Source organism: Bufo bufo, chromosome 4 (assembly GCF_905171765.1).
Source record: "Bufo bufo chromosome 4, aBufBuf1.1, whole genome shotgun sequence".
Classification (NCBI taxonomy): Eukaryota; Metazoa; Chordata; class Amphibia; order Anura; family Bufonidae; genus Bufo; species Bufo bufo.
In genome coordinates, this window is record NC_053392.1 from 411772567 (window position 1) to 411795634 (window position 23068).

The following is a 23068-nucleotide window of genomic DNA, read 5'->3' on the forward strand; positions in this document are numbered from 1 at the left end:
GACTTTGCATAACGTTGAACAGCAGCTTTACTTTGGTAAACATTCATAAGAAACAATCTTCCAACTTTGTCTTGGTTACCAGCAGGCTTTGGCATAAATTCTAGCAGGCAAACACACTTGGCTCTACTACATATGTTGCTCTCTGGCTCTGCTGTACTGACAGGCTGGCTAAGGAAATCAGTTTCTTCTTTAGGCTGTACTTTACTTGGTAGGCTCGTCTGTCTCGAGCTTTGTCATGGAACTTTATTCCTGGCTTCAGAGGCTCCAAGTTTCGGCCTCCCTGTCCAGCAGAGCTGAAGGCACTCTGGCTGGCTTGGACACAACCATCCCCTAGCAGGGGGTAAGCTGAACCTTCTCCTAGAAGGGGGTAAGTTGAACCATCCTCTAGAAGGGGGTAAGCTGAACTTTCCCCTAGAAGGGGGTAAACTGAACTTTTTCTTCTCTAACTAGCTAAACTCCTCCCTCTCTTAGAAAGAGCACTAGAATGGAAAGAAGGGTTCCATTCTATACAAAATAGCTCTACCATGTATGCCGCCATCTGCTGGTGAACCAGGCATATTACACTTGAACAGTTACATAACAGTAAATATGAATACACATTTTGCAAGAACAGGAAATTAATACATATGATGACATTAAGTTAACCATAGGAGATAGTAGTGAGGCGCAAAGGTGGTAATGCACCTCTGGCGCGTTACATATAGCACTACCATTAATAGTGCAATGGATATTAGTAAATATCCCCATAACCTGAAATGGTTGCCACATTTATATAACACAGCATGACCTAGAGGCTCGGTTAAGCTTTCAGTACTAATAGCAGACGTGTAATGTTAAATTCAGTTCTATGAAAAGAACTGTCACATGACTCATATCATATTATTATTTATTATTAAAGCGCCATTCATTCCATAGTGCTGCACATATGAAAAGGGTATACATACATAATACAGACAATGAACAAGACGAGTTACAACTGGTACAGAAAGAGAGAGAGCCCTGCACGTGAGGGCTTACAATCTACATGGACTCATTTTGCACAAGATTAAATGCACAGTTCTCAGTTATCTCATCTATATGGAAAAACTGTATACAAGTAAGCAAAAATTTTGTTTTATAAATGATGTCTTAAACTAAAATTCACAGCATATTTCAAGTCACCTCAAGGTTCTGAAATTTTGGCCAAAGGATACAGTATATTGTGCATTGAAAAACAACAGACCCAAGGAAGAGCAATATTAATTTTCTGTGTGACTCCAAAGTCTACGCTACACGTGATGTTAATCTTTAGGTCCTGCTTCACTTGTTCTAGATGTATTTCTGTGTTCTAGATATTCCACAGCTCCATATAGCAAAATTCCCACCACAACAACACACATTAATATGTAGAGTTTAACATACACACATAAAAATGAGCTATATCCAAATGCAATAGCAAATCCAATGGATTCCCAAAGGGAGAAATTGGCAAAGGCTGCTTCCATATTCTTTTCAAACAATACACCATAAAAGGCTGAAAGATAAGAGCAATAATAAAAAAAAAAACATGAGAATCAATAAAGCCAGAGATGAGCACATTTGTCTGTTCAACGACATTTACCAGCAAATTTCTATTATTTACTAATATTCCCACTACATGAAACAATGTGGAATTAAATACTATATGGTTTAGTAGTCAAATGTTTTGTTTCCTTCATCTCTCTGTGAACAGCTAGCAATGCATACACAGTGATAGTTTTCCATGGAGTTGGACTCAAGTTAGTTTCAACATAGAAACAATTAATATTGTAACTTGAGGGACCACTGTTGTAGATGATGTTCAATTATGTGAACACAGTGCCTGCTCTTAGGTTTTAATATGAAAGAATTCAAGAGGGGCCTGGATGTATTTCTGGAGTGTAATAATATTACAGGCTATAGCTACTAGAGATGGGTCGTTGATCCAGGGAGTTATTCTGATTGCCTGATTGGAGTTGGGAAGGAATTTTTTTTCTTTCTCTGGATCAACTTTCAGGATAACAGGCCGAACTGGATGGACAAATGTCTTTTTTTCGGCCTTATAAACTATATTACTATGTTAAACGGATATATAGTTCAGTAGCAGGAAATCAGAGGATAGGCAAGTTTTTAATTTCCTTCATCTTTATTTGCGAACAGCTAGCGATAAGTATATTGATTAAATTGTGCGAACAAAGTGAGGGAGATATATCCATCCGCCAGTCTTGATCTCCCTGCACTGGCGTGATATGTGCCTTATTTGTTAAGAGGCAGAAGCCTCTTAATAAATCAGGCGCACCTCTGCCCTGCTGTGCACCACAAAGTGAAGTCTACATCAGCTACAGGCTGTCATAGACTTCAGCTATAACTTCCGCACTTTCTGGCAAAAGTTATAGTTAATGCAGCAGGCAGCTCGAAGCCACACCCCCTTCTACTAAGTCACGCCCATTTTCTTGGAACTTTAGAAAGTGCCAAGAAAAACCAAAAGTCGCAAATTATGGTACACAGATGCCATGCACCTTAATTTGCAACTTTGTTACGCCTATTGTGGCATGGAAAAAATGATTAATGCCCCCTGTGACTGCTCATAGGTTTTGATACGCATACTGTTAAAAGGATTTTGTCGAATGTTAAAAATTTCGTTTGAAGCTAAAAGAATGTCCTTTTAAAATAGTGTACCTCTCGGAAGAAATAAGGCAATGCAAATACAATGGGACGTCAAGATACGGATGCCTTCGGATGCAATATTTTCAACATACAATGGCCTTTCCTGGACCATCGTAAGTTTGAATCATACCAAACATGCAATGCCTCAGTATCAGGTCCAACCAATCAATCTTGCCATTTCTCTGATAAAACACCTGTATTTGGTCTGTAGTAGCTCCTTTTTACAGCACAGCGTAGTACTACATATCCTGTACTGCCGTCTGTCTGTGCCAGAATGAGCCGCTCCTTTTGAAGGTCAGATGGAGGCAGTTCCATTTTATTTTTCTGGTATGGTGTGTACTTCAGGGAACATTGAAAAAGTTTCTATCCCCTCATAGAAAGAAACTTACAGCTTTCAGCATCTATTCCTGAATTTCATATGTAACGACTTGCTTTATCTGTCTTATTTTCATTGTCTCTTCTCTTGGATGACATTTTGGGCCTTTGGGTCCGATTACTAGCTTTCCATAGTTATAGACTCAAGTTACTATGGTTTTAACATGCAATGGTCATCCCAAAACCAATTAATATTGTAACTTAAGGGACCACTGTATTTGATTCCAGTGCCATTGTTTAGTGTCATTATAATACATTGTTGATACCAAGTAAAATACCAAAGCTGTTTCTGTAATTCACACTGAAATGAATGGAGAGCAGCGCACACGTGTGCAGCCTCCTCTTCACTATCTTGCTCTGTAAGAAAATGTAACACCTACATTTATTTTTCTATTTAAACTTTTTTCTTCAATTTTTTTCTAATTGTATATTTTTTAAAATTCTATTTATTCTTGGAATGGCTATAGCAGTTCAAAGATAAACTTTATAGCAGCCACATGGGCCTTAGGAAACTGGCGACTGAGATGGCTCATTGACTTCTATGGGAGAACATTGTTTGTATACTCTGTGACCTGTGCAGAGTCCATTATATCACAACTTAGTTATCATCAATTGTATATCCAGAGTTATCTGCCTCCGCAGGAGTGCAGTCTGGCTGGTTCTCCCCAGGTATCCCAAACTAGTTGTTAAAATAACTGCTTCACAGAACTGGGGAGAGGCAGGATGTCAGCACAAATCCTGGCTGTTTTCCATTGAATGCATATATGTGCGGGCCAGTGTAGAAGTGCCCTACTTGGTCCTCCCTGCCATTCGCTGCCTTTTAGTGATGCAGCAATGTGTAGTGAGGGAGAGAAAGGCTCTCATAGAGTAAGTATGTGCAGATACGGAAACCCTTAGAGGGGTATGTATTCTACTCACCTGTTTGAGTTGTGCAGTCCTGGGCATATAAGACCCAGAGTCCGGAGCCAGGCTTTCAGTGGAGTGGATAAATTGCTCTGGATACTAGCTGACCATTTTATGTCACACTTATGGCTGATAGTATGAGGGCGCAAAACACGGCCAGAGGTTAGATGATAAAGAGGCTTTTTATTTGACAACGCGTTTCAGGGTAGATGGGACGTCATCTAACCTCTGGTCATGTTTTGCGCCCTCATACTATCAGCCATAAGTGTGACAGAAACAGTCCAGCTAGTATCCAGCACAATGTTAGTGATGCAGGAAGCACAATGATGGTCTTGTGCCACATGAATACTTTCACAGGAGCCCGATAAGACCTGGTTTGCAGGTCTTGTTGGCAGAACAGAAAGTATTATTTTAATGTTCTATCACTGCACAGCAGTTTGTAGAATTTAGTTATAGGCAGTAGGATGTGAGATATTTAAAAGGAACACTTATTTACAATGGGCATGGTTATGATTCCTGGGACATATTTACCAAGGGCACTATTATGGCACTTTTTTAAGGGGCATGCTAACGGGATTTGAGATGTAGTTGCATGGGGCACTATGATTACACTTATTTAGAGGGGACACTATGCATGGGACTTATTTTCAGGGGTCATTATGATGGCTGTTATGTTCAGAGGAAACTACAAACGAGATTACTAAAGCTCAGTTCCCCTTCAAGATAGATCATCAATATCAGGAGCGTGGAAAACACATTTAAAGGGAATCTTTTGTATAGTAAAAATTGGATAATGTGATAAGTGCCATCCGAGGGTAAGTTGGCAAATTACTGTATGTCATTCTGTGGAAAAAGTTAGTGTACAGAAAAAATAGCAAAAGCCTCATCTAAAACCTATAACTCTATATTTTTTTTATCATTTTTTGCTAATTACAAGCTATTTATACTTACAGCTTAATAGTGTCTGCCACACTGCATCTGCAATGCCCCATAGCCCAGACATTACAAAAAACACTGCAAAGTTGTCAGTTGCTGGTTTCCAGATCAAGAAGGCAATGATACATCCAATATTAATAGCTGCTCCTATTAATAATAATAAATTTAAAAAATTGGTTATACACTGAACACATTAAAGTACAATGTGGCATTTGGGCTTGGATATTTAGGAATCTGATACATGGAGCATTTTCAAATTCTACTTAGACAATATCTGAAAGCACTCATTGTTGAATAGCTGCTTATAGTGTTCCCATTTGTTTATTATATACTTTCTAATACTAAATTTGACAGACCCTGCTTACACTGTTAATAAGGAAGAAGCACAATCCATCTGTATTGAAAGTACCTTTCTCTTTATATACCGGTAGTTATATTTTATATATTGTTATATTATTATAATTACACTGAGCAAAAATATAAATGCAACACTTTTGGTTTTGCTCCCATTTTGCATGAGCTGAACTCAAAGATCTGAAACATTTTCTACATACACAAAAGACCCATTACTCTCAAATATTCTTCACAAATGTGTTTAAATCTGTGTTAGTAAGCACTTCTCCTTTGCCGAGATAATCCATCCCACCTCATCTTGATATGCCTCAGGTGTGGCATATCAATTTGCTGATTAGACAGCACTTCCCACAATAAAAGGCCACTCTGAAATGTGCAGTTTGATCACACAGCACAATGCCACAGATGTCGCAACATTTGAGGGAGTGTGCAATTGGCATGCTGACTGCAGAAATGTCTACAAGAGCTGTTGCCCGTGCAATGAATGTTCATTTCTCTACCATAAGCCGTCTCCAAAGGCGTTTCAGAGAATTTGGCAGTACATCCAACCAGCGTCACAACCGCAGACCACGTGTAACCACACCAGCCCAGGACCTCCACATCCAGCATGTTCACCTTCAAGATCGTCTGAGGCCAGCCACCCGGACAGCTGCAGCAAGAATTGGTTTGCATAACCAAAGAATGTCTGCACAAACTGTTAGAAACTGTCTCAGGGAAGCTCATCTGCATGCTCGTCGTCCTCATCGGGGTCTGGACCTGACTGCAGTTCATCGTCGTAACCGACTTGAGTGGGCAAATGCTCACATTCAATGGCATCTGACACATTGGAGAGGCGTTCTGTTGACGGATGAGTCACGGTTTTCATGCTGTCTAATCAGCACCTTGATATGCCACACCAGTGAGGTGAGATGGATTATCTCGGCAAAGGAGAAGTGCTCACTAAAACAGATTTAGGCCTCATGCGGCCTACAAACGGCGGGTTGGCGATCCACGGCCGCCGGCCGTGTGCACCACGCATCACAGATGTGGACCCATTCACTTGTTTCTTTCCGTTGTTCCGCACCGCAAATAAATATGACATGTCATTTTTTTTGCAGTGCGGACAGACCACAGACCCATTGAAGTTGAATGGGTCCGGCCTGCTGCACGGATGTTGCCCGTGCATTGGGGACCGCAATTATGTTCCCCAATGCACGGAACGGCCGCACAACGGCCGTGTGCATGCGGCCTTAGACATATTTGTGAAGAATATTTGAGAGTAATGGGTCTTTTGTGTATGTAGAAAATGTTTCAGATCTTTGAATTCAGCTCATGCAAAATGGGAGCAAAACCAAAAGTGTTGCATTTATATTTTTGCTCAGTGTGTATTCATTCATTATATATTATATTTGTTTTATATATCTGTTTTTTTAGGTCTGTTGAAATACATCCATTTTTGAGGTGGTTTCCAGTCTCTCGATATTGATGAGCAGAATAAGTCATAAACATGAAATCAGTCGGGGGACGACACCCAGCACTCCCACCCATCAGCTGTTTTTGACAACTGTCAGCACCAGAAACTTGTGGTAATGTAAAGGTACAGCCATGTTAATCATTGCTGTCTAAATACAGTGAATGATCCTCGAATAATTAAGTAAACAATCGTTTACAAATAAATTTGTACATGATAATCTTTGCTTGAAAATGCTTGCCTGTCGTCAGTTTTAAATTGCTAAATGTGATCAAGTCGTTAATCGCTAAAACTCTATAACTGCTTCATAACCTCAGATGTGCCTGAATGTCTGAGGTGCAAGTTTAGCCCTTCCCACATGCAGCAGGTACCAGCTGTGTAATACAGCTGATACCCAGTTGCAATGACCCATCATTTAACCCCTCAGATTCTCTAGTCAATAGTGACAGTGGCATCTGAGGGTTTAGACAGAGTAAGGGGGCTGCCCCTGAAGCAAAATCACAGGGCTCCAATGGGTTAGTATGGCAGGCAGGGGCCTCACAAGCCGGCCATGGTGAATTGCCTCTTAAGCCCAGCCTGTGGCTTAATAGGCAGTTTGTCAAAATCTCATAGACTGCAATAGTATAGTATTGCAGTCTATGGACTACACGACCAAAGGATTGAATATTTAAGGCCCTAAGGAGATTAAAAGTTACAATAAAAAATTTTTTAACGTTTTTAAAAATATAACAAATCATACAAATATTTAAATTCAAGTCACCCCTTCCCAATTTTACATAGGCAATATTTAAAGGCGCAATCCAACATGTAAAACATTCCCCACAATTTTTGGGCACCAAATATAGATTATACTTACCCCACTTCCCAGCTAATCTACATGAGGAGCATGTTTTACACATTGGATAAACCCTTTAAATAGTGGCATGTACCAAAATGGTACCAATAAAAACTGCAGCTCGTCCTGTAAAAAACAAGCCCTCACATAGTCCTGTAGATGGAAATAATAAAACTGTATCGGGGTCAGAATATGACAATGCAAATAAAAAAAAATTCAAAGGTTTCTATTTTCTAAAAAGTAATAAAACTAAAACTATATACAGTTTTTTTCATTCCATAAGACACACTTTTTCCCCACTGAGTCTTATGGGGCGAATACTAATGAGGACCCAGGAAGGAGGACCGGGAAGTGGTGAATGCAGCGCTCCCTGGGCTCTGTACTCACCATTTTATGCTCCTCTGCTGTTGGCTGTACTATGACTACGCACAGAGTGAGGATGCTCTGTGACCTCATGCTGTGCGCATTGGGTCACAGCATGTGGCAGGAAGAAGAAGAGAGCTGATCCCTAGGAGTGGCGGCGTCTGGAGCAGGAAAGGTAAGTTTTTATTTTTATTTTTTTCTCTATGGTATGGGGTTCTGATATGAGTCATGGGGGTCTGATTTGAGGCATGGGGGTCTGATTTGAGGCATGGGGGTTGATATGAGGCATGGGGGTCTGATCTGAGGCATAGGGGACTGATTGGAGACATGGGAGTTTGATCTGAGGCATGGGGGTCTCATCTGAAGTATAGGGGTCTGATCTTAGGTCTGAATGGGAGGTCTTATTTATATTGGGGCTCTTATCTAAGGTCTAATTGGGGGTCATTCACATTGGGCTCTGAGCTGAGGTCTGATTGGGGTCTTATTAATATTGGGTGTCTGATTGGGGCTGTGAGCTGAGGTCTGATTAATATTGGGGGTCTGATTGGTGGTCTGATCTGAGGTCTAATGATAAAATATTTTTTCTTTTTGTCCTACTCTGAAACCTAGATCTGTCTCATGGGCAGGTGTATCTTATAGGCAGGGCCGGTGCAAGGATTTTTGCCGCCCTAGGCAAAGATCCATTTTGCCGCCCCCTCATGTCACTCACTCACTGACAGACACACACACATACTGACAGACAGACCCACACATACACTCACTGAATGACGTACACAGAAACTCACTGACATACACTCACTGACAGACACACATACACTCACTGACAGACACACATACACTCACTGACAGACAGACACGCACTCAGACACTCACTGAATGACGTACACATAAACTCACTGACAGACAGACACACACTCACTCACTGACAGACACTCACTGACAGACATACACCTACCCACTGAAACACACACACACAGAAACTCACTGACAGACACTCACTCACTGGCAGACAAACACACACATATACTCACTGACAAACATACACATACTCACTGACAAACACACAGACACTTACTGACCGACAGACATCCACACTCACTGACATACACTTACTCACTGACATACACACACAGACACTCAATGACAGACACACATACATTTACTGACAGAAAGACAGACATACATACACTCACTCACTGACATAAATACACAGGCAGACACTCAGTCAAACACTTAAACACTCACCTCCCTAGGGTCTAGTGTGGTGCAGCTCCTCAGTCCTCCAGCGCGCTGTTTAGTATGCCAGGGCCGGAATGACGTCATTCCGGCATCACAGAGGGCGCACGAGGGAGGAGTGGGGAGCTGCTACAACCACCTCCCTTGCCGCCCGCCTCCTATCCTCCGGTAATTTACTGGCAGAGCAGGCACCTGCCATCAGGGTAAGCAGATGCCTGCTATGCCATATTTAAGAAGGACCTCCACCTCCTGGCCCCCCTGTAACGGCTCTGGGGGCGGCTCAAGAGCCGCTCGCCCAGGGCTGCAGCCCCAGTCAGGGGGAGCCCACTAGGGCGCCCCCAGCAGGCCGGCGCCCTAGGCGAACGCCTAGTTCGCCTATATGGTTGCACCGGCCCTGCTTATAGGGCGAAAAAATACAATAAATTTGTTACCTCTATAATTGTTCTTACCAACAGGATAAGGTTCGCATGTGATTTTTAGTGTACAGTGAATGCCGTAAAAGCAAAACCCCAAAAACAATGACAGAATTAAAATTTTTATTTTGAAGTGCATCCCAGAAATATTTTTTTCCTGTTTTACAATAGATGATATGGTAAATTAATTGGTACCATTTCAAATACAACTTGTCCTGCAAAAAACAAGCCTGTTCCTACTATGTGAACAGAAAAGTAAAATAGTTATGGCTCAAAGGTACGGTAGGAGGATAAAAATAAAACGTTTGCTGGGTCCTTAATGGAAATTGTTACCTCTGTCAAGACCTATGTACAATAATACATGAATAGTGCTGCTGCAGGAGACTCCTTTAATCCTGTATCCTGATACTCACCCCCGTTGCCCAGCTGTGTGCCCACAAACTGGTACTGGAATACATTCAGACATTGAGAGAACTCCTGAGTGCACACACATAATAGAGAAGACCTCAGGACTACAGTTCATGGCTGTAGTCATGACCAGCAGTATTATTCATGTAGTACTGTTCTGTATTGTACCTAATAGCTCTTGCCAAAGGTAATAGATTACTTTAAGGAGTTAAATAACAGCACAAATGCATATACTGTATTACCATTGTTGTGGTTAACTGCTGGGAATTTGAATACAATTACAGGAGGCATCATACAATCAGACTTTATTTTACTTACCAAGTAAAAACAAAGGAATTCTCCCAGTATACTGAACAAGTTTGCCAAATATAGCTGCACATATTGAATTTGTAACACCAAAACATATAATTACGAAACCCACATATTTTAATCCCAAGATGCAGGTTACATAAGACTAGAGATAAAAACAAAACAAAAGAGTCATTATTTTAATAGCACTATATACTTTACTTCACAATAATAAAATATATTATCACCAATAATAAAGCAACCCTCCTATTCATAATAGAAAAAAAAAAGCTCAACTAAATATTAAATGTTCCCTTTCTCTGGCACCCCCCCCCCCCCCCCACCCCAATACTTGACCACATACCTCTTACATCCAGGGACATCTCCTGTCATGTAGACCTTCTCTTTCCTCTTCTCCTCTGTTAGACCAGCATGACAAATTCTTTCAGCCGTATCTCATCTCTACAGAGTTTGTAACACAGACATGTTAGATTTCTCTGTTTTTCCATCAACCCTCCCCCCAATCCTGGTGTCCCCTGCTGCCACCCCCAATACTGTGCCCATTGTGCCCCCCAATGCCCCAGGTACTATAGTGCTAAAAAATTAGTGACCCCAGTAGACCTAATTGGAGTCATTTATCAAACTGGTGTAAAGTAGAACTGGATTTCCAAAAGAGCTGTCAAATATTAAAGGTGAATTCTGATTGGCTGCTGTGGGCAATTTAGCCAGTTCTACTTTACACCAGTTTGATAAATTATCCCAAATGTCCCTTTAGTGTCCACAGCAGTTATAATGTCCCCTAGAGTGCCCCCAGTAATAATAACACCTTATATTGTGCTCCAGGTAATAATGCCTGTATAGTGTCTCCAAAAATAATGTCCCGTAATAGAAACGCCCGCACACTGCTCCCATAAAGTAATTTCCCCCACACTGCCCCCATATAGTAATTTCCCTCACACAGCCCCATACAGTAATTTCCCACACACTGCCCCCATACAATAATTTCCCACACACTGCCCCATACAATAATTTCCCACACACTGCCCCATATAGTAATTTCCCCCACACTGCTCCTATATAGTAATTTCCCCCACACTACCCCATATAGTAATTTCGCCCACACTGCCTCCATACAGTAATTTCCCCCACAATGAGTAATAATAATAATAATCCCTGTATAGTGTCCCGACAAATAATAGAATTGCCCCTACAGTGCCTCCCCAATAACAAGTAAATTAAAGTCTGATTGTATGATGCCTCCTGTAATTGTATTCAAATTCCCAGCAGTTACCCACAACAATGGTAATATAGTATATGCATTTGTGCTGTTATTTAACTCCTTAAAGGTAATCTATTACCTTCGGCAAGCGCTATTAGGATCAGTACCGTACAGTACTACATGAATAATACTGCTGATCATGACTACAGCCATACTGCCCCCATATAGTAATTTCCTCCACACTGCACCCACAGAGTAATCCCCCATAGTAATTTGCCCCCACATAGTAATTTCCCCCACACTGCCCCCATATAGTAATTTGCACCACACAGTAATTTCTCCCACACTGCCCCCACACAGTAATTTCCCTCACACTGCTCCATATAGTAATTTGCCCCACACAGTAATTTCCCCCACACTGCCGCCATACAGTAGTTTCCCCCGCACAATAATTTCCCCCACACTGCCCCCATACAGTAGTTTCCCCCACACTGCCCCCACAGTAATTTCCCCACACTGCCCCATACAGGAACTTCCCCCATACAGTAATTTCCCCACACAGTAGTTTCCCCCACACTGCCCCCACACAGTAATTTTCCCCACTCTGCCCCTATACAGTAATTTCCCCATACAGTAATTTCCCCCACACTGCCGCCACATAGTAGTGTCCCCCACACTGCCTCAACACAGTAATTTCCCCCACACTGCAGTGTCCCCCACACAGTAGTTTCCCCCACAATGCCCCAACACAGTCCTTTCCCCCATACAGTGATTCCCCACACACTGCCCCCACACAGTAGTGTCCCCACACTGCCCCCCACAGTAATTTTCCCCACACTGCCCCCACACAGTAGTTTCCCCCACACTGCCCCCACACAGTAGTGTCCCCACACTGCCCCCCACAGTAATTTCCCCCACACTGCCCCCACACAGTAGTTTCCCCCACACTGCCTCCACACAGTAGTTTCCCCCACACTGTCCCCACACAGTAGTTTCCCCCACACTGTCCCCACACAGTAGTTTCCCCCACACTGCCCCCACACAGTAGTTTCCCCCACACTGCCCCCACACAGTAGTGTCCCCACACTGCCCCCCACAGTAATTTCCCCCACACTGCCCCCACACAGTAGTTTCCCCCACACTGCCTCCACACAGTAGTTTCCCCCACACTGCCTCCACACAGTAGTTTCCCCCACACTGTCCCCACACAGTAGTTTCCCCCACACTGTCCCCACACAGTAGTTTCACCCACACTGCCCCCACACAGTAGTTTCCCCCACACTGTCCCCACACAGTACTTTCCGTAGTTTCCCCTACACTGGCCCCACACAGTAGTTTTTCCCACACTGCCCCCCACACAGTAGTTTACCCCACACTGCGCCTACACAGTAGTTTCCCCCATACTGCCTCCACACAGTAGTTTCCCCCACACTGCCCCACACAGTAGTTTCCCCCACACTGCCCCCACACAGTAGTTTCCCCCACACTGCCCCCATGCTGTAATTTCCCCCACACTGCCCCATATAGTAATTTGACCCACACAGTAGTTTCCCCCACATTGCGCCATATAGTAATTTGCCCCCCCCACATAATAATCCCTCCCATAATTATTGCCCCCACATAGTAATCCCTCCCATAATAATTTGCCCCACACAGTATCCCACCATAATATTTTCCCCCCACATGTCCTCCTGTGTCCTCCCCGTGTCCCCCAAAGTTGATAAAATAAAATAAAAAACGAAAAGCTAAATACTCACCTATGTCCAGGCGCTTGCTCGCAGAGGAAGGCGCGCACACTTCACTGTGCTGCTGCATCCCGGCACAGGCGCGTGCAATGACGCCATCACGCACGCCTGCGCCGGGATTTCACTACCGCATAGGCCTCAGGCCTACTAGGCATGCCACTGGCTCCAGCTCCTTCATGTTGGATGGTTTGCTCTTGTGAACAGCAATCTTTAAATCTGACCACAGATTTTCTATAGTATTGATATCTGGGCTTTGACTAGGCCATTCCAACACATTTACATGTTTCCCCTTAAACCACTCAAGTGTTGCTTTAGCAGTGTGTTTGGGGTCATTGTCCTGCTGGAAGGTGAACCTCCGTCCTAGCCTCAAATCACTCAGAGTGGTATAGGTTTTGCTCAATAATATCTCTGCATCTAGCACCATCCATCTTTCCCTCAACTCTGACCAGTTTCCCAGTCCCAGCTGCTGAAAAACATCCCCACAGCATGATGCTGCCACCACCATGATTTACTGTGGGGATGGTGTTCTTTGGGTGATGTGATGTGTGGGGTTTGCTCCAGACATAGCGTTTTTTTTTGATGGCTGAAAGGTTTAATTTTAGTCTCATCAGACCCGAGCACCTTCCTCCATACATTTTGGGAGTCTCCCACATGCCTTTTTCGCAAACTCACAACGGGCCTTTTTGTTTTTTTTGCTGAAAATAATGGCTTTCTTTTGGCCACTCTGCCATAAAGCCCAACTCTTTGGAGCATACGGCTTATTGTCGTCCTATGTACAGATACTAGAGTCTCTGCTGTGGAACTCTGCAGCTCCTCCAGGGTTACCTTAGGCCTCTGTGCTGCCTCTCTGATTAATGCCCTCCTTGTCCGGTCAGTGAGTTTTGGGGGAAGCCGTCTCTTGGCAGGTTTGCTGTTGTGCTATGTTCTTTCCATTTGGTTATGCTAGATTTGATGGTGCTCCTGGGGATAATCAAAGATTTGGATATATTTTTATAACCTAACCCTGACTTGTACATCATTGTCCCTTTCTTGTTTGGAGAGTTCCTTGGTCTTCATGGCAGTGTTTGGTTAGTGATGCCTCTTGCTTAGGTGTTACAGCCTCTGGGGACTTTCAAAAAAAGGTGTGTATATGTAATGACAGATCATGTGACACTTAGATTGCACTTAGGTGGACATCATTTTACTAATTATGTAACTTCTGAAGGTAATTGGTTGCACCAGAGCTTTTTATGGGCTTCCTAACACATGCCTACGCACATGCCAATTTTCTGTTTTCTATTTATAAACAATTGATTTATTTATATAGTTTTCTCATTTCACTTCACCAACTTAGACTATTGTGTTCTGATCCATCACATGAAATTCAGATTAACAAAACATTGAACTTAAAGCAATGTAACAAAACACGAAAAAAGTCAGGGGGGGGGGAAAATAATTTTGCAAGGCACTGTATTACTGATTGGTGCACTAAGTATTGTCATGACATCACAGCACTATGTCTGTAGCATGTATGCATGGACAGCAGAGAAAAAGTAATTCCTATCACACTACCTAACACCCTGCACTGGAACCTATCAGCTACACTATATCAATATCTAACCTATACTGACTATCTCCCAATAACTAACTATATTATATATATGAGCTAACTAACTATCTAATGTAATTGGATAAGGAATAGGATCCAGATGACAGCACAGAGCACAGCAATGTCACTGCTCTCTCTCTCAAAACTGCAAACAAAACAGCAGAAAATGGCTGCTGGGGAGTTTCTTATATAGTAAAGGGGAAGGCAACTTTCCTATTGGTTGCTAGGGATGTTGCTATGCTCTGACAAAGATAATGCAGCCTTCTCATTGGTCCACAAGCAAGAATGGAGATTACTGATGAAAAAAAATCAAGAATATTCGCGATTACGAACATATAGCACTATATTCTACATTTTCACGAATTCTCGATGTGCTAATATTCGCAATAAAAATTAGCGATTACAATATTTGCGATCAACACTATTGTGCAATTCTAATATATTCTCGAACCTATGTACGTTGAGATGTAAGATATGGTTCATTTCAGGTTCACCAAATTTTTTATCGATTCTACCCAAACCGAAGGGGGGGCCTAGTTTTCTACTCTGAGTTTCTCGGCAATATATATGCATTTTTTTTTTTTGGGGGGGGGGTACTGTTTCTCATTATGGAGAGCGCCTACTTAGTATAGTATGTGTGCATCCCTCTGGGTTTCTGGGAAAGATTCCCAGAAACCCAGAGGAACATTGACTAGCTTGCAATACACCTCTTTCCTACTTAATGCCCTCCATATGTAGAAACAGTACCCGTCCAAGGCCTCTCAGGCAGTCAAGCAACATTTCTTTGCTCAACTCTGGGTTGTCACCCAGAAAGAGCTGGATTCCTAGTATCAGTCAGTTTTGCTTCCTTTTGCATTTCTTTTGGAAAAGAGATTAGCCTACATTCTCTTTTCCAGACAAGCATTATGTGGGGATACAAGCACAATAATAATGTAAAAAAATATTATTATGAAAACCACTGATTGAGCAGTTTGAGGCTACCACCAAAATTTTCATACACATATCCTGGGACATATTGGGTATACAAGGAGTGAGACAAATTGGTTGCTAGGCATGTGAAAGACCATCATAACAACACTCCCAATAGCCTTAGTTTATTTGCCCTGGAAGTAGTTGAAGAGAACAGGTGACTGGGGAAATAAAAATCTAAGAAAAGAAACCCAATGTATTTTAGGATGAATATCATTTGGGGCAGGGGGAACTCTGTGGTCCCTTACGTCCTACTGCATTAGGTGGATTTAATTTATCTCACATATAGCTAGCTTGCATGTCTCAATGAAAAAACTTAGGCCTGGGTGGATATTCTGGTTCTCTTGTCTTCCTTTTAGTTGAACCATAGGTGTCTCTCTGGTTCATCTGAAGCAAAATAACCTCTAGAAGGACAAGGAAACCAGAATATCTCAAGACAAAATTAAATGAGCTTTCCTGACAAAACAGAAAAGAGGGGACACCTTGTCTTATGCCACTAGAATTAAGATAAGCAAATTTGCACCTATTTTTCCCAGAAAGCAAGAGCAGTATTGTCTGGCATACAATACTCATCATGGATATTTTTTGTCTCCCTAATGAAAAGAGCACCATAAACAGTACTCCCCAAGGTCAGTCAGCTAAGCATGACAATGTTCTCTTGAGAAATCCTGGTTCTTTTGTCTTTCTGGAAGGGGAGCTAGGATATTGTTTTGGACAGATACTTAGATTGTATGCCTCACTTTCAGTTGAATACTAGGTGGGTCTTCTAGACTCATATTTATTTTGAGATGCTTTTTAGAAAAGATAGCAGACTAAGAGGTGTTATGTACCAATTTTAGGCTAATTGGAGCATATTTGAATAGTCCAGAATTTATCAACTTTCAAAAAGTTTAATAAATCATCTATTTATCCCCAGGACTGTTACTGTGACGAGGGGACATCCTCTGCGTCTGGAGGAAAGAAGGTTTGTACACACACATAGAAGAGGATTCTTTACGGTAAGAGCAGTGAGACTATGGAACTCTCTGCCTGAGGAGGTGGTGATAGTGAGTACAATAAAGGAATTCAAGAGGGGCCTGGATGTATTTCTGGAGCGTAATAATATTACAGGCTATAGCTACTAGAGAGGGGTCGTTGATCCAGGGAGTTATTCTGATTGCCTAATTGGAGTCGGGAAGGAATTTTTTATTCCCCTAAAGTGGGGAAAATTGGCTTCTACCTCACAGTTTTTTTTTTAGTCTTCCTCTGGATCAACTTGCAGGATGACAGGCCGAACTGGATGGACAAATGTCTTTTTTCGGCCTTATGTACTATGTTATGTACTATGTAAATCATACCTGAAACAAATTTGAAGTTTTAAAATCCAAGAGGCACATTTATTAAACCGGGCTTTTTAAACACCAGTCTTAATAAAGGCTATGTGCTGGCGGTGGATTTGTGAAGTTTTGAAGAGGCGCTGGCCTCTGCATAACTTCTGCGCATCCAGCGCTACTTCTAAATGTAAGACTGCTTCCTAAAACAGGAGTAGAAAATGATAAATGAGCCGGCCCGTCCCCTTCCCCACACACGCCATGCCCAAAATTGTAGACCTGATGTGAGCTGGGAAAAGTCACAGATCTGCGCCTGAAATATGCCTAATACCCAGGAGGCGTTACAAATTGATAGAACTGATTTGCTCATCTCTGGAATGTTTATTTATATATATATATGCCTTTATGCTTCATCAAAATCAATTTTGCTCTATGTTTTTACCACCAGTTTTCACTGGTAGCCTCAAACTTTTAAATTTGTGATTTTTCATAATAATATTTTCCCTTGGTGGTAGCCTCAAATTGTTCAATCAGTGCTTTTTTTAAAAAGATTTTTATCTATTGACTTGCTTGCATCTCCACATAATGCCTCTCTGGAAAATAGACATGCATTCTTGCCTCATTTCTAAAAGAAAATGAAAACTGTAAAACTGTCTCATACCAGAAATCCAGCTCTTTCGTCTTTCTTTCTTCTATTTCTTCTTATGGAGGTCACAGTGTATGCATGAAGTGTATAATAAGCCAGTCATGATTTCTCTGGATTTATGGGAAAAATATATGAAAATTCGCTGGCATCAGATAGGCTTAGGAAAACTAATTTTCATATGTTTCCCAGAAAGCTAGAGAGACATTGCCTGGCCTACAATACTCTGCACACGTACTATCCATTCTAGGCGTTCATAACGAGAAAGAGACCCCCCCTCCCTCAGACAACACATATATATTGCCATAAACCCAGAGTAGCATACTAGGCTCTCTCTCTGGAATGAATCAAATGAATCACAAAAAAATTGGCCTTTTTAGACTCTGACTTTTGTGGGAAATTGGGGATGAATTCATAACTCGTAGAATCAATTTATTCACCCTTAATTTTAGTTATATAATTTCAGAATGTAAACTTTTGAATTGTACAATATACAATAAAAATGTCTCAGGCAAATTATTTATTAACTCTTTAATGACCAGTTCTGAAAAGGCCCTAATGTCCAGACACTTTTTCATGATATAGTCCACATGGTTGCTTAACTGTCCTAACTAGAGTTGAGCGAACACCTGGATGTTCGGGTTCGAGAAGTTCGGCCGAACTTCCCGGAAATGTTCGGGTTCGGGATCCGAACCCGACCCGAACTTCGTCCCGAACCCGAACCCCATTGAAGTCAATGGGGACCAGAACTTTTCGGCACTAAAAAGGCTGTAAAACAGCCCAGGAAAGAGCTAGAGGGCTGCAAAAGGCAGCAACATGTAGGTAAATCCCCTGCAAACAAATGTGGATAGGGAAATGAATTAAAATAAAATAAAAAAATAAAAAAATTAACCAATATCAATTGGACAGAGGTCCCATAGCAGAGAATCGGGCTTCACGTCAGCAGAGAATCAGTCTCTTCATGCCATAGCAGAGAATCTGGCTTCATGTCAGCAGAGAATCAGTCTCTTCATGCCATAGCAGAGAATCTGGCTTCATGTCATAGCAGAGAATCAGGCTTCACGTCACCCACCACTGGAACAGGCCACTGTCACATATTTAGGCCCAGGCACCCAGGGAGAGGAGAGAGGTCCCATAACAGAGATTCAGGCTTCATGTCAGCAGAGAATCAGTCTTCATGTCATAGCAGAGAATCAGGCTTCACGTCACCCACCACTGGAACAGGCCACTGTCACATATTTAGGCCCATGTACCCAGGCAGAGGAGAGAGGTCCCATAACAGAGATTCAGGCTTCATGTCAGCAGAGAATCAGTCTTCATGTCATAGCAAAGAATCAGGCTTCACGTCACCCACCACTGGAACAGGCCACTGTCAAATATTTAGGCCCAGGCACCCAGGCAGAGGAGAGAGGTCCCATAACAGAGATTCAGGCTTCATGTCAGCAGAGAATCAGTCTTCATATCATAGCAGAGAATCAGGCTTGACGTCACCCACCACTGGAACAGGCCACTGTCACATATTTAGGCCCATGTACCCAGGCAGAGGAGAGAGGTCCCATAACAGAGATTCAGGCTTCATGTCAGCAGAGAATCAGTCTTCATGTCATAGCAAAGAATCAGGCTTCACGTCACCCACCACTGGAACAGGCCACTGTCACATATTTAGGCCCAGGCACCCAGGCAGAGGAGAGAGGTCCCATAACAGAGATTCAGGCTTCATGTCAGCAGAGAATCAGTCTTCATGTCATAGCAGAGAATCAGGCTTAACGTCACCCTCCACTGGAACAGGCCACTGTCACATATTTAGGCCCAGGCACCCAGGCAGAGGAGAGAGGTCCCGTAACAGAGATTCAGGCTTCATGTCAGCAGAGAATCAGTCTTCATGTCATAGCAGAGAATCAGGCTTCACGTCACCCACCACTGGAACAGGCCACTGTCACATATTTAGGCCCCGGCACCCAGACAAAGGAGAAAGGTCCCATAACAGAGATTCAGGCTTCATGTCAGCACAGAATCAGTCTTCATGTCATAGCAGAGAATCAGGCTTCACGTCACCCACCACTGGAACAGGTCACTGTCACATATTTAGGCCCATGTACCCAGGCAGAGGAGAGAGGTCCCATAACAGAGATTCAGGCTTCATGTCAGCAGAGAATCAGTCTTCATGTCATAGCAGAGAATCAGGCTTAACGTCACCCACCACTGGAACAGGCCACTGTCACATATTTAGGTCCAGGCACCCAGGCAGAGGAGAGAGGTCCCATAACAGAGATTCAGGCTTCATGTCAGCAGAGAATCAGTCTTCATGTCATAGCAAAGAATCAGGCTTCATGTCACCCACCACTGGAACAGGCCACTGTCACATATTTAGGCCCAGGCACCCAGGCAGAGGAGAGAGGTCCCATAACAGAGATTCAGGCTTCATGTCAGCAGAGAATCAGTCTTCATGTCATAGCAGAGAATCAGGCTTCACGTCACCCACCACTGGAACAGTCCACTGTCACATATTTAGGCCCAGGCACCCAGGCAGAGGAGAGAGGTCCCATAACAGAGTTTAAGGCTTCATGTCAACAGAGAATCAGTCTTCATGTCATAGCAGAGAATCAGGCTTCACGTCACCCACCACTGGAACAGGCCACTGTCACATATTTAGGCCCAGGCACCCAGGCAGAGGAGAGAGGTCCCATAACAGAGATTCAGGCTTCATGTCAGCACAGAAACAGTCTTCATGTCATAGCAGAGAATCAGGCTTCACGTCACCCACCACTGGAACAGGCCACTGTCACATATTTAAGTCCAGGCACCCAGGCAGAGGAGAGAGGTCCCATAACAGAGATTCAGGCTTCATGTCAGCACAGAATCAGTCTTCATGTCATAGCAGAAAATCAGGTTTCACGTCACCCACCACTGGAACAGGCCACTGTCACATATTTAGGCCCAGGCACCCAGGCAGAGGAGAGAGGTCCCGTAACAGAGATTCAGGCTTCATGTCAGCACAGAATCAGTCTTCATGTCATAGCAGAGATTCAGGCATCACGTCACCCACCACTGGAACAGGCCACTGTCACATATTTAGACCCAGGCAGAGGAGAGAGGTCCCGTAACAGAGATTCAGGTTTCATGTCAGCACAGAATCAGTCTTCATGTCATAGCAGAGAATCAGGCTTCACGTCACCTACCACTGGAACAGGCCACTGTCACATATTTAAGCCCAGGCACCCAGGCAGAGGAGAGAGGTCGCGTAACAGAGAATCTGGCTTCATGTCAGCAGAGAATCAGTCTTCATGTCATAGCAGAGAATCAGGCTTCACGTCACCCACCACTGGAACAAGCCACTGTCACACATTTAGGCCCCGGCACCCAGACAGAGGAGAGGTTCATTCAACTTTGGGTTGCCCCGCAATATAATTGTTAAATGAAAATAAAAATAGGATTGAATGAGGAAGTGCCCTGGAGTACAATAATATATTGTTAAGGGGAGGTAGTTAATGTCTAATCTGCACAAGGGATGGAAAGGTCCTGTGGGATCCATGCCTGGTTGATTTTTATGAACGTCAGCTTGTCCACATTTGCTGTAGACAGGCGGCTGCGTTTGTCTGTAATGACGCCCCCTGCCGTGCTGAATACCCGTTCAGACAAAACGCTGGCCGCCGGGCAGGCCAGCACCTCCAAGGCATAAAAGGCTAGCTCTAGCCACGTGGACAATTTGGAGACCCAGAAGTTGAATGGGGCCGAACCATCAGTCAGTACGTGGAGGGGTGTGCACAGGTACTGTTCCACCATGTTAGTGAAATGTTGCCTCCTGCTAACACGTTCCGTATCAGGTGGTGGTGCAGTTAGCTGTGGCGCGGTGACAAAACTTTTCCACATCTCTGCCATGCTAACCCTGCCCTCAGAGGAGCTGGCCGTGACACAGCTGCGTTGGCGACCTCTTGCTCCTCCTCTGCCTTCGCCTTGGGCTTCCACTGGTTCCCCTGTGACATTTGGGAATGCTCTCAGTAGCGCGTCTACCAACGTGCGCTTGTACTCGCGCATCTTCCTATCTCGCTCCAGTGTAGGAAGTAAGGTGGGCACATTGTCTTTGTACCGGGGATCCAGCAGGGTGGCAACCCAGTAGTCCGCACACGTTAAAATGTGGGCAACTCTGCTGTCGTTGCGCAGGCACTGCAGCATGTAGTCGCTCATGTGTGCCAGGCTGCCCAGAGGTAAGGACAAGCTGTCCTCTGTGGGAGGCGTATCGTCATCGTCTTGTGTTTCCCCCCAGCCGCGCACCAGTGATGGGCCCGAGCTGCTTTGGGTGCCACCCCGCTGTGAACATGCTTCATCCTCATCCTCCTCCACCTCCTCCTCATCCTCGTCCTCCTCGTCCTCCAGTAGTGGGCCCTGTCTGGCCACATTTGTACCTGGCCTCTGGTGTTGCAAAAAACCTCCCTCTGAGTCACTTCGAAGAGACTGGCCTGAAAGTGCTAAAAATGACCCCTCTTCCTCCTCTTCCTCCTCTTCCTCCTGGGCCACCTCCTCTTCCATCATCGCCCTAAGTGTTTTCTCAAGGAGACATAGAAGTAGTATTGTAACGCTGATAACGGCGTCATCGCCAATGGCCATGTTGGTGGAGTACTTGAAACAGTGCAACAGGGCACACAGGTCTCGCATGGAGGCCCAGTCATTGGTGGTGAAGTGGTGCTGTTCCGCAGTGCGACTGACCCGTGCGTGCTGCAGCTGAAACTCCACTATGGCCTGCTGCTGCTCGCACAGTCTGTCCAGCATGTGCAAGGTGGAGTTCCATCTGGTGGGCACATCGCATATGAGGCGGTGAGCGGGAAGGCGAAGTTACGCTGTAGCGCAGACAGGCGTGCAGCAGCAGGGTGTGAACGCCGGAAGCGCGAACAGACGGCCCGCACTTTATGCAGCAGCTCTGACATGTCGGGGTAGTTGCGAATGAACTTCTGCACCACCAAATTCAGCACATGCGCCAGGCAAGGGATGTGCGACAAACCGGCTAGTCCCAGAGCTGCAACGAGATTTCGCCCATTATCGCACACCACCAGGCCGGGCTTGAGGCTCACCGGCAGCAACCACTAGTCGGTCTGTTGTTCTATACCCTGCCACAACTCCTGTGCGGTATGGGGCCTGTCCCCCAAACATATGAGTTTCAGAACGGCCTGCTGACGTTTACTCCGGGCTGTGCTGAAGTTGGTGGTGAAGGTGTGTGGCTGACTGGATGAGCAGGTGGAAGAAGAGGAGGAGGAAGCTGAGTAGGAGGAGGAGGAGACAGGAGGCAAAGAATGTTGCCCTGCGATCCTTGGCGGCGGAAGGACGTGCGCCAAACAGCTCTCCGGCTGGGCCCCAGGCGCATTTACCTAGTGTGC

The 23068-nt window shown here is 44.0% G+C and overlaps 1 protein-coding gene across 2 annotated transcripts in view; it reads right to left on the reverse strand.

Moving 5' to 3' along the window:
* Window positions 1-997: 997 nt before the first annotated feature.
* The window catches only part of LOC120997203 (protein unc-93 homolog A-like), a 72715-nt gene continuing 50644 nt past the window's right edge, over window positions 998-23068 (reverse strand). For both annotated transcript variants that reach the window (XM_040427197.1, XM_040427196.1), the window contains exons 7-9: window positions 10256-10391; window positions 4894-5025; window positions 998-1513 (exon numbers count right to left, since the gene is read on the reverse strand). In XM_040427197.1, coding sequence (XP_040283131.1) covers window positions 1281-1513; window positions 4894-5025; window positions 10256-10391 — 501 coding nt within the window. In that variant the 3' untranslated portion in view covers window positions 998-1280. The remainder of the gene's footprint in view (window positions 1514-4893; window positions 5026-10255; window positions 10392-23068) is intronic.